The 12,804-nt window shown below is 37.4% G+C and overlaps 1 protein-coding gene across 3 annotated transcripts in view; it reads left to right on the top strand.

Annotated features, from left to right (window-relative positions):
* GRM5 (glutamate metabotropic receptor 5) overlaps positions 1-12,804 on the top strand; it is a 546,831-nt gene that overhangs the window by 458,221 nt on the left and 75,806 nt on the right. For all 3 annotated transcript variants that reach the window (XM_046017230.1, XM_046017228.1, XM_046017229.1), the window contains exons 6-7: positions 1,950-2,118; positions 7,531-7,657. In XM_046017230.1, coding sequence (XP_045873186.1) covers positions 1,950-2,118; positions 7,531-7,657 — 296 coding nt within the window. The remainder of the gene's footprint in view (positions 1-1,949; positions 2,119-7,530; positions 7,658-12,804) is intronic.

The following is a 12,804-nucleotide window of genomic DNA, read 5'->3' as shown; positions in this document are numbered from 1 at the left end:
GTCCATTTAAGATTGAATCCATTTTTAGATAGATATATGTTATCATATTTTACATCCTTTTATTTTGTGAGTTCCTTGACTGATTTTTATGGGAATATTAATTTTACTGCTTTTGTGTTTCCATTATACTTTCACCTTTAGTTGTGTTTTCCACTTAAACACTCTCCTTTAATGTAAAGAAAGGGGAACCCTCTTATACTGGTGGCAGAAATGCAAGTTCGCGTAGCCACTTTGGAAAACAGTGTGGAAATTCCTCAAAAAATTAAAAATAGAGCTAAACTATGACCCAGCAATTGCACTGCTGAGTATTTACCCCAAAGATACAGAGGTAGTGAAAAGAAGGGCCATCTATACCCCAATGTTCATAGCAGCAATGGTCACAGTCACCAAAGTGTGGAAAGAACCAAGATGGCCTTCAACAGATGAATGAATAAAGAAGATGTGGTCCATATATACAATGGAATATTACTCAGTCATCAGAAAGGATGAATACCCAATTCACATCAACGTGAATGGGACTGGAAGAGATTATGCTGAGTGAAATAAGTCAAGCAGAAAAAGTCAATTACCAAATTATCAAAAAACTCTTGCATTGGGAGATGTGGTATGAGCTGTGGTTTTGTCCAGTCTTCTTGAGGAAGTGGCCTGTCATGCTGGGATTTAGTCAAGACTGACTGGGAAGGGCAGTTGCACTGAAGCATGGGTCAGAGTTTCTTAAGAAAGTTAGGTAATGAGTGGTTCGTGCTGGGCTGGTTACCACAGGTGGCTCTGTGTTTGTGCTGAAGGGCAGTGCAGGGAAATGGCACTTCCCATTTCCTTCATTCCTTGTGGAGTCTCTCTGTGAATGGTGCTTCTTTAGGACATGCTCCAAGATGAGCAGATAACCTCATCACTCTGTGCCCCAGGCACTCTTTAGCTGTCTGATTCCATGATGCATATCTGCAGGTTACTTACCTGCCTCTTCTACAAGAGTAGCCCCAATATCCTCCAGGATCTCCTGGGCCCAAGCCCACTGACCTTTAGAACATTAGGCTTTAAACCCCACCCTTTGCAAGAACTCATAAAATTTAGGCCATCTTACCCTCCAAGTCAATTGGTATGGGAATTTGTTTTCCTCATGCAGTCCCCTGTGTGTTAGTCTGTCTCTCACCCTTCTCTGCAACAGTGGCTCCCACCCCACCAGAGCAGCCATAACCTCTTTCTCCCAAACTGAGTCTCCACGCTTCCCACCTTTTATCTTTAGTTGTAGAGTTTCTTCTGCCAGTCTTCAGATTGATTTCTAAGGTATTTAAGATGATTTGATAGTTATCTAATTGTACTTGAGGGGCAAGACAAGTCTAGGATCCTCCTACTCTGCTGTCATCTTCCAACCTCATAAATTCTTTTCAGACTTATTGTAAACATCATTCCTGAAAGTATCTTTTATATAATAAGTTTAGCGGTTGATAAAAGGAAAAGTAAGATCAGCCCCTATCCAGATTATATCCACATTCCCTAAAGCTGAAGACAAGATTAGAGGTTTACCAAATTTCTTACTTGGTTAGTAAAGGAAAATTTTGTCATTTTATTTGAGTGGAGATTAAAACAAAACAAAACAAAAAAAAAAAAAAAACCTTTCTACCTTTTTTAGAAGCCTAACAGTAGTACTTGTTTAAACTTCTTGAAGTTATTTCAAAACTGTCTTTCATCCTGCTGAGGTCAAGTCACCTTCTCACATGGGATTATCTTCTATTTCAGGTATAAGCTTGATGGTAAAAAGAAAAAAAAAATGTCTCTTAAGAGAAAGTGAAGCCAACAGGCTTTTGTGTTATTCCCAGCTTAGTATCATGGAAAATTCCAGTGTCACTAACATGACAGTAGATACATTTTTGGGAAATGAAATCTATTGCCTTTTCATCACTGAAAACTTATATCATTAGCTGAATTATCATTATATTCTTGTTCCTAAGGTATGAAATAATGAATTTCAAGGAAATGGGAAAAGATTATTTTGATTATATCAATGTTGGAAGCTGGGACAATGGAGAATTAAAAATGGATGATGATGAAGTATGGTCCAAGAAAAACAACATCATCAGATCCGTGTGCAGTGAACCATGTGAGAAAGGCCAGATAAAGGTAAAATGGAGTCTTTTTAAAAATTTTTGTCATGAATTCAAAAGTGTTCAGTATCATTGGTTATTTCTTTAAAAAAAAAAAGACTTATCTATTTGTGAGAGAATGCGTGTGTGTGTGTGTGTGTGTGTGTGTGTGTGTGTGTGTGTGTGTGCATGCAGTGGAGGGAGGTTGGAAGAGCAGAGGGAGAGGAAGAGGGAAAGAATCCCAAGAAGACTCTGCATGAAGCATGGAACCTGACACAGGGTTCAATCTCACAACCCTGAGATCATGACCTGAGCAAAAACCAGGAGCTGGACACTCAACCAACTGGGCCACCCAGATGCCCCATTACTGGTTATTTCTAAAACATTTATATCTTTGCTTTTTTTTACATTATAAGCTTCTGATGTCAGAAATTGTATTTTGTGGGGTTTGGGGGGTGTTTTTGTTTTGTTTTGTTTACTTTTCTGTCATTAATTCCTTTTGATAGTATGGCCCACAATAATCTTAATAGTCAGACTGATTGAACCAGTTGTTGAGTCATGCTTCCCCACACCCTTTATACTCATGTAAGCCTTTTAAAGACACGTTTCCTGGGGATAAATCGTTCACAGTGGGAAACCACATTAATTTCTAATTAACTTAACAAATATTTATCAAACTCCTGCTAATGTAATAGTTTATACCAATGGGGCAAAAATAAGTAACACACATTCACTGCCGGAAGATTTATAGTCTAGCTGAGGAAAAATGGGCACAAATAAGCAACATCATATAAAATGCAATGACTTCATTAAGAAGAAAAAAAAAACACATATACAAGTTCATATAAAAGAAAGGGAAAGGTTTATTCTGAGTAAAATACCAGACCATGAAGAACTGATACGATTTCAGGGAGAGATGTGGGAAAATGATCACTTATGTAGAAGGAACAATAATAAGAAAAATACAGAAGTAGTCTATTGAAGACTCTTCTGGAATAACTGAATAATCTAGGGTTCATTGCTTTAAATAGTCATTATTAAAGAGAAAGTCAAAATGATAGATTGAAGCCATATTTGTGGAGAGTTTTGAATGTCATACTAAGCAGGTTGAACTCAATTTTTATTAACCAAGAGTCAGAGTAATCTTCACAAAGATGTTGAGATAAGCTGGACTATAGTAGGTGAGAGGTATGAGTAGTTATGAAACATGAATAGAGAAAGAAGAGACAAGTAAGGACACCGTGGTAATGGTGACAAGAAGCTTGGATTATGGAGGGAGCAGTGAGAATGGAGAGGGAGCAGGGATATATTTGAGAGAAATATCAGAGAAATATTAGAAATATTACAGGTATATTCAGCCAGCCCTGGTTACCAATTGGATGTAGTGTTGGAGAAGAAAAAGAAGTCTATGACAATCAATACCATTTCAATCTTAGTAACTAGAAAGTGTCATTATCAAACATAGAAAAATGGGAATGGTTTTAGAGAAAAGCAATGGGCTAGTTTAGCAGCCTGTTGATCTTGAGATATCTAGCCAATGATAGAAAACATTGGTCTACAACAATGAGAAGGCTGAAGATACAGATTTAGAAGTTAACTGACTAGAGCTGAAGTTGGAGCTGTTCAAGTAGATCGGTCACTGCCCTGAAATAGAAAATAAAAGTAGACCAAGAATAGATCTTGAAGATCTGCTTTGAAAGCATAAAGCAAGAAGAAAGGTAGAGTGAAAGACAACAAGGCCAGGGAGAGATAGAACGAGAGAGCACACTGTCATGTTAAGTGGTGGTCAGTGGAAGAGAGAGGTCAAGGAAGACAAGAACTGAGGGAAAGAGGAAAATTGGAGTTAGCCCTTCATCTGGAACCTTCTGAAAATAGAACTTGGATCTTAAACAGATAAAAGGGCAACTGAGCAGCAAGAAGAAGCAGGTAAGGGGCAGTCCTGGTAGTTTGAGTGCATTGAAAAGTTACTTTTAGACTGAGTAAGTTCAGGCCACAGTTATAGGAAATTAAAAAGTCAGAAAAGAAAGAATGAAGATATAATAAAAATAGAAGTTTAGTTATTGGGGTACAATACCTAGGGGAAGAAAAATGATATCACAATTATTTATTCATCAAATACTTACTGAAATATTACAATACCACATTTTAGGCAGTGTATACACCTAGAGAAGTTGGACTTACTCTTTTCGGTCAACCTTGGGTTTACCCTGTTTAGAACATTTGAGGTATTCATTCATCGATGATTACAAATGAAACTGAAGCAATTCAGTATTAATTGTAAGATCTTCAAGAGGGAGTTCTGAAGATTTGATAAGCATAAAACCAGAAAGAAGAAAGACAAGATAAATAAAGATAAATATAAATCATTAGTATCTGCTAAATGGCACAGTCACTTATAGAATAGCTAAAAATTTCTGTATGTTTTGTTATGGTACACAATAAGTGTTAGTAAACCACCATCCATGTGCCAAATTCAGTCTGCTGCCTGGTTTTGTAATTAAGTTTTGTTGAGGGATGCCTGAGTGGCTCTGTTGGTTAAGTGTCTGACTCTTAATTTCAGCTCAGGTCTGATCTCAGGGGTCCTGGAATCAAGCCCACATTGGATGCTGTGCTCAGTGGGGAGTCTGCTTGAGATTCTCTCTCTCTCTCCCTTTGTCTCTCCCTCAACTCATGCGCCCATGTGCTCTCTCTCTGTCTCTCTCAAATAAATAAATAAATCTTTTTAAAAATAAAGTTTTATTGAAGTACACCATGCTCATTTCTTTATGTATTGTCTATGCCTGCTTTCATGTTATAATGAATAGAGTTGAAGAGTTGAATTCCAATAGAGACTATCTGGCCCACAAAGCCAAAAGTATTTACTATCTGGTCTCTTGCAGAAAAAGTTTGCCAGCCCTTAATATTCAGTGACAGTCTGCATTTTGCCCAGTCATCTTGCAATTACACTCTGTATGTGAAATTCTTTTTAGACTCACTCAGAATACTGATTGTTCGTAATTTCCATTTCCTCCTGCAGAAAGATAAGCCTGTATAAATTATCACCTGGACATTATTTGTTTTGACCTTTCGCAGCAAGACAGTTTGAACCTATAACTTCAAAATGCTGAGTGGCTGATTTGGGATGTATTTTAATATACACTTTTCTACCCCATTCTACGGGGAATAACTTACATGATGGAAGAATTTGACTCCCTAGTATGATATTTTTAATACCAGTTAATCCATAATGTTTATTTAGTCTTTTTAATCCCAAATTTTATTTTCCTAACCATATATCATTTTTCACTAAATATACAATTGGCAACATTTTCTTAATATGGTTTAAGGGTGTCATTAAGCAAATTCATTAAAGATGTCAACACCTCATGCCATTGTTCAGATTTGTTAACTTAGTGTCGATGGAAGTACACTTGGTCTGGCAAAGGTTCAAATGTGTTACATATGGTTATTCATAAAGGAAGCATCACTACTTCCACAGTCTTCAAAAAGAATGGGAATCACTATGTAACAGAATTATCACTACCTCTTATACTCAAAATCAATGTGAAACAGAACATATATATCAAGTGAAAAAAAATCAATTCTGAATGATCAGAAGCAGACATACAGAGCTGTCACAGAATTTAAAAAAAAAACTGTAATATTGGAATTAACTTTGAAAAGGAAATCCTTCAGTATTTCAAATGCTTGCTTGCATTACAAAGCTAGTAACTGTCCAGCAATAGTTTTACCAAGTGTGTTGAAGTTACCTTAAAATCAAATTTATTTCTCTATGTATATATTTACATGCATATTACAAATAAAGCAGCTAACATTTTTAGAGTGTCCTACAGTTTACAAATCACTGTGCTATTTTATTTAATCCTCAGGAAAGTCTATACAGCTAGATATTATTTTAAAAGCATTGGTCTTGGGATCATCTGGGGGACTGTTCAAAGCTGCACAACTATTTATTTAGTGGATACACGAAAGACTAGAACCATAGTGCCTCTTGATTCTCAAGGTCAGGACTCTCTACTACATCTTTAAAAACATCATGAACCCTATCTATATTGTTTTTAAGTTTTATTTTAATTCCAGGTAGTTATACATACAGTGTTATATTAGTTTCAGGTGTGCAGTATAGTGATTCTGCACGTCCATACATCACCTGGTGCTCATTGTAAGCTCACTACACCTCAGTTTTCTCCCTTAAAAAAAAAAAAGAACAAAATAAAACTAACCACCTTAAACAGAGTCCCTGTAATGTTTTAATGAGATAACTGCATGCGACATGCAGAAAACAGTCAATAAGTAGTAGTATTATGAAGAATACTTTAGGTAGATTAAGCAGTGATTCTGCCTCACTTATCTGGTTATTTTAAAGAAAGGACGATTCAGACCCTTTCATCATCATTCTCTCCTTGTGTGCTTTCAGTGTCAAGAGCCAAAAAAAGGGATAGAAAATAGAAAGAGGTGCCAGATTCCAACCGTATCTGGCTATCAGTATCCAGACATGGTTACTGTCAGTAATAGAGTCAGCATGGAGGACAAGGAATCTACGGTATAATCATCGCTGTGTCTGGTTATTGCTGGTGATTAATCACAGTTTTAATTATTTATAGGAATGTTTAATGAATGCTGTCTCTATTCCACAGAGGCTATGCATTCACCAGTGGTGGAAAAAAATAAAAGACATCCATTTCTAAAGAATAACATCTGGGACTCCTTCAACTGCTAAATTATTTCAATTATTTTCCATTGCCTTAAAAAAAATCTAATGGAAAAGGGTCTATAATAGCCTCAAAGACCTTATCCACTGTCATCCCAAGCAAATCAAAGCTACTAGAATAGGAAAGAATGAGCTTTGAGTTATTGACCCAGATTTTGAGTAGAAACAGACCAAGAGATGAACTCCAGAAAAAAAAAAATCATGTTCTACCTCTTAATTCAGTAGAAATTCTTAATGATTTTTTAATCAATATGGGTAGATTTCTGAACCGTAGCAGGTATATGATGTTTTTTGCTAACAATTATTCAACTACTGGAGGGAAGTCAAGGTAAATTCACAGAGCAAAATTTCTTATTTTCGGGGTAAGATGGACACAGACTCGGGGGAAAATTCAGTTACACACATAAATATGTAAATGACTGTATTTACATAGGAGCGTAAACACAGGCACTTAATTAAATATAGATATCTAAAGCTAAGTATCCAAAGACTTGCATTTAATTTAATTCCAGACCCTATCACCAACTAATTTTATGATGTGGACTGATCACTTAAACTCAGCTTCAGTTTCTGTGATTATAAAATGGGAATATTAATACTTATCCTGTCTATCTGATACCATCTGAAATAATTTATGTGATAGCCATTTCTGTTTTGCAGGGCAGCATATTTGAATAACAGATTGCTGGATTTTTCTCTATACAAAAAAATAATCAAAATTTTAAATATTTACCTTAGGTGATCCGGAAGGGGGAAGTCAGCTGTTGCTGGACCTGTACACCCTGTAAAGAAAATGAGTATGTCTTTGATGAGTACACCTGCAAGGCGTGCCAGCTGGGGTCGTGGCCCACTGATGACCTTACAGGTATATGTGTCACAATGTCAGCTTGGGTACATACCTCAAAATCAACTGCAAAAGGACAAAGACATGGGTGGATGGAGTCACAACTCCAAGTATTTCTCATCTTGGTTGTCTTGCTCATGTGATGAAGAAGTCCCTTAGGGACAGAAGCCTTCCCAATGCCTGGGCTAATCATAAAAATATCTCAGGAAGAGATTGGTCAATATTCCTACCTTCACCCCCAAAGTAGATCAGAATTCCTAGGTTTTCTACTGGACTTTTTCACCCCATTCTCCAGATATTCCCAGAAGATCCTAAGTAGAGCCCCGGCTAACCATCATTTGAAGTGGAGTAGGAGAGCTGTTAGCCAGGAAAAGACTAAAATATGTCATGACATATCCAAGAGCAAAAACGTAGCATGGAGTTGGGTGGAAGTTGGTCTAAAACTTTGATACTCTTCATACTTTTCCTCAGTCTAAACCAGGAAGCTCTGACTAATGAGTTCTTGAATAATGTTAGCACAAGATAAAACTCATCTTTGCTTGTTTTTTTGTTTCTGTTTTTGTTTTTGCCATTATTGTTTGCCTTGTCTGTTTGGCTTTTGTGTTTTGGTTTGGGTTCTTTTTTTCTCCGAGGCATGTAAAGGGATATGTCGTTGTGTTATCAAGATTATATTTCATAGCTATTTCTAATTTTTACAGTACAAAAACAGAATATAATACCCTTCATCTTTTCTTCCAATTTATTCAGTAAACATTTGTTAAACACATATGTTACATGCCTATTTGCCTACCATTAAAATAAAGATAAAGAAATAAAGCTGCAACATCTATCTTAGAGAAGTTAAAAAGGGGGTGCCTGGGTGGCTCAGTCATTTAAGCGGCTGACTCTTGATTTTGGCTCATGATCTCAGGCTCCTTGGACTGAACCTTACATTGGGTTCCATGCTCAGTGGATAATCTGCCCCCCCCCCAAATAAATAAGTAAATCTTTTTTAAAAAGAAGTTAATAAGGGAGGCAAAAAGGTAAAAATATTAGTACAGTTATAATAAAAGGGAAGATTTGTGGACAAGGAGTATGAGGAAAGGACCTATACAATTTGGTTTTCAAGAAAAGTAAGAGAAAAAACCATCCAGGCAGAGGACCCATCAAGTGGGATCTCAGGTCATGTAGTGGTTTTACAATTAACATAGATCTCCTAGAGGCTGGGAGACTATAAAAATCAGTGTTAAACTCCATCCCTCTCAGGGTGAGAGATTAACCAAGGTAGTCATATTAGCAATTCCAAAAGCCTGGTTCTACAAATCCTGTGATCCTGGGCCTTTTGAGATCAGTTCACATTAATGACTTTGCTTCAGTGACTGGTATTTATATGGAAGACTAACTTTAAAAAAAAATAAATAAAACATCTGAGTGCCTTCTAATAGTATTTGAGCCCTGTTTTCACCATCAGACCATGAGCTTTCTGATACTCATACATCCTGGTATTCCCAGAGCCAACTCAGCCTGAACATAAGCCTTCAATAGACTTAGTTGAATGGATGAGTTACAGCGTACACACACACACAGATTATGTTTAATATGAAATAAAAGAACAAGAATTTAAAAAATAAAAGCATTAAGGAAGAAATAATTTAAATTTGAAATTCTTCTTTGAAGAAGTGAAAATTAGCTGAGGCCTAAATGAGAAATAGAAATAGCTAGCTAAGCATGGTGAGAAGCGCATTTCTGGCTGAGAGAAAAGCACAGTCTGTGTATGAGTAACCAAATGGGAAAATCAGAAAGGTAGCGGGAACTAGATCATATATAACCTTCTAGAACATGTTTAAGATTTGAGTGTTTGGTATGAAGTGTAATGAGAAACCATTGCAGGGATTGTAGTAGGAAAAAAAAAAAAACATGACTGGATGTATATTTTCAAAATTATAATTCTGGTAGCTGTCTAAGAGAATGATTTGGAGAGGGATGAATGTGGAAGAAAGGGATACAGGTTCTTGGTGTCCTGGACTAAATAGCACATTGGAAGGTTGGAGATATACTTTTGAAGTAGAATCGACAGGACGTACAAGTGAACTGGCTGCAGTAGATATTATGTAAATGTACCAAATTTTCTGCCTTGAAGACTGAAGAAATAAATGCATTCTTTGATAAAGATTAATGGTTTGGTTTGTCTTAGATCAGTTTGACATGTCTTTGAGATTTTCAGGTATGGATTAATTAATTTAACAAGCTCCTTAGTTTGAGCCAGAAAATGTAATAGGAGCTGGAAAACAAAATATAGTCAAAGCTTTCAAGAAACCTAAAATCTAGTGGGAAAAGCATATAAACAGTATCAACACAGAATACTTGTGATGCAGGTAGATGAGGAATGAACAAAGTACTATGGAAAAATGAAGGAGGGCATACTTAACATGGGGAATTGGAGGAAGTATAATCTTGGGGCACCTGGGTGGCTCAGTGGGTTAAGGCCTCTGCCTTCAGCTCAGGTCATGATCTCAGGGTCCTGGGATCGAGCCCTGCATCAGGCTCTCTGCTCAGTGGGGAGATTAAAAAAAAAAAAAAGTATAATCTTGAGGCATAATCAACTCACTTTTTTTAAAAAGTGAAGAGGTTCATATTGGAAGGTGTGTGCAACATCAAGGATTTAAATGGCACAACCATTCTCTTAGGTGCCCTAACCAAAATGAAGTGTGCCATCTTAGACTCTTTATGCCTGGCCAGGCATAAATTTAAATCCTTTTAAATCCTTGATGTTGCACACACCCATATCCAGTCAGTCATTTGTCAAGCCTGGCTATTTGAATTTCTAAATATTCTTATTCCCTCCCCTCCTTTCCATTTGTACAACTCTTCCCTTGACCAGGTTCTCATCATCTCATATCTCATCTCATCATCTCATCTCATCATCTCCTATCTCATCATCTCATATTTGAGCATTGCAGTAATTTCCCGTGTACATGAATGTATGCCACATATCTCTAAGTCTACTTTTCATGTTGCTGCTGGATAATGTATCCAAAATACAGAGTTGTCCTTTTACTTCATTGTTCAACACTTAGCAGTTTTGTATCTCTACTGGATACATTCTAAGGTTTTCAACATACAAAATTCCCTCTCATCTCCACCCTCCTATAACCTTCCTAGTTCTAGTCACTACCACTTGGCAACTCTCCTTTTACCTCCTAGCATCAAGGACTGTTTATAATACATTATCTATACACAATACCATTTTATTCCTCCATGTCCATACCTGTGTTATCTTCTCTGCTTGGAAGGCAGTTACTCCTCTTTACTTGAGTAACTCTGACTCAAGTATGCCATTCTTATGCCATTCAAATGTCACCTTTTCTCTGAAATCTTTGTTGATGTACTTAGACTGAGAAGTCCCCTATACTGTATTTCTTTCTTTTTTTTTTTTTAAGATTTATTTATTTGACAGAGAGAAATCACAAGAGAGGCAGGCAGAGAGAGAGGAAGGGAAGCAGGCTCTCCGCTGAGCAGAGAGCCCGACACGGGACTCGATCCCAGGACCCCGAGACCATGACCCGAGCCGAAGGCAACGGCTTAACCCACTGAGCCACCCAGGCGCCCCCCCTATACTGTATTTCTAAAGCAAATTTTCCTTCCCTCTTTAGGTCAGTTTTCAAACTGGATTTTAATGACCTTTATCTTTATCTTCCTCTCCTACTGAATCATTAGTTTTCCAAGGATGTAACTCTATCTCAATCATATTTGCATTCCCAGCATCTGACATGATGCCTGGCACAGGGCAGAAACTCAGTCAATGTATGTCAACCAGCAGGAAGATTGTTGGGAATATAACAAATGAAGATGAAAGTACATATTAGGGCCACCCTGTGACAATAGGCTTTAACTAAAGAGTTTGGACTTTATCCTGTAATCAGTGTAGGGCCAGTAGAGGTTTTCAAGCAGGAGAATGAGAGGCTTTTCCTCCGGCTGCATGCATACATGTGAGTGGCTGTGTATGTGAGAGTAGGGGAGGAGACGGTGGGAGCAATAACCGCCAAACTTGGAAAGGTCTGTGCATTGATATCATGTGAAGTTTAACCTTTAATTGAGATCTAGGGCATTTTTCCAAGTAGCCTATAGGTGTTTGCTACTCTGTCTCACTGACTCTGAATCAAAGTAGCAGATCTCTTGGGGCTGCTTTCTAGCCAGAAAACTGCTCTGATAACTTCAGCTCTTCCAAAGCCACCACAGAGAGCCCTGGGGCTAGCTTCAGGGAATATTTTAAGTCTTCCTTCCACCCACTTGGCTTGTAGTTACTCTACTGCAGCCCTAAAACATGACAGCTCAGATCTCCTCTGGGTCAGTGCCCTCATTGTGATAATAGCAACTACAACATACATGATGCTTTCTACCTTTCAGGAACTGTTTGAAATCTTACAAATGTTAATTTATTTAATCCTGTATACCAATTCTGTAAGAATGGTAGCATGGTCAAGAGATCTGAGCCAACTAACAATTGAATAATTGTTCAGAAAAACAACTAAAAGTGGCAATAAACTGACATTAATGTCTGTCTATATATTTATCCACATATCTGTATATTTGTGTCTATTCATATGATAGATGGCTGAAATGAAGATGACTCATTGGTAGGAAAAGGTGTTTGTGAGTGCTGGGATTGTGGGTGACTTTTTCATAAACACTCACACATAGGTGTATATAAACATATATGCATATAATATAGGATTATGTTATGAGAATGTATTTCTATTAGTTAGGTCATCAAAATAAATTTTAAGCTGGCCATTTTCTTTTTTTTTTTTTTTAAGATTTTATTTATTTATTTATTTGACACAGAGAGAGAGATCACAAGTAGACAGAGAGGCGGGCAGAGAGAGAAGGGGAAGCAGGCTCCTCGGCTGAGCAGAGAGCCCGATGTGAGGCTCGATCCCAGGACCCCGAGATCATGACCTGAGTGGAAGGCAGAGGCTTAACACACTGAGCTACCTAGGCGCCCCAAAACTAGCCCTATTCTTAATAGCTATCATAAATTGGCAGGAACCAGGATGAGGAAAAGTGAGAAAGAGAATCTGGCATGAAAACCAGGAAGAAGAAGAAGAAGAAAAAGGAGATTTAAAAATGGAGGATGAGGGAGGGCAGAACACAATGGCCCTAACCCAAATTATTCTTATGGAGACAGC

Source organism: Meles meles, chromosome 8 (assembly GCF_922984935.1).
Source record: "Meles meles chromosome 8, mMelMel3.1 paternal haplotype, whole genome shotgun sequence".
NCBI lineage: Eukaryota > Metazoa > Chordata > Mammalia > Carnivora > Mustelidae > Meles > Meles meles.
Note: the sequence above shows the minus strand (reverse complement) of the source record. Positions and strands in the feature narration are given on the sequence as shown.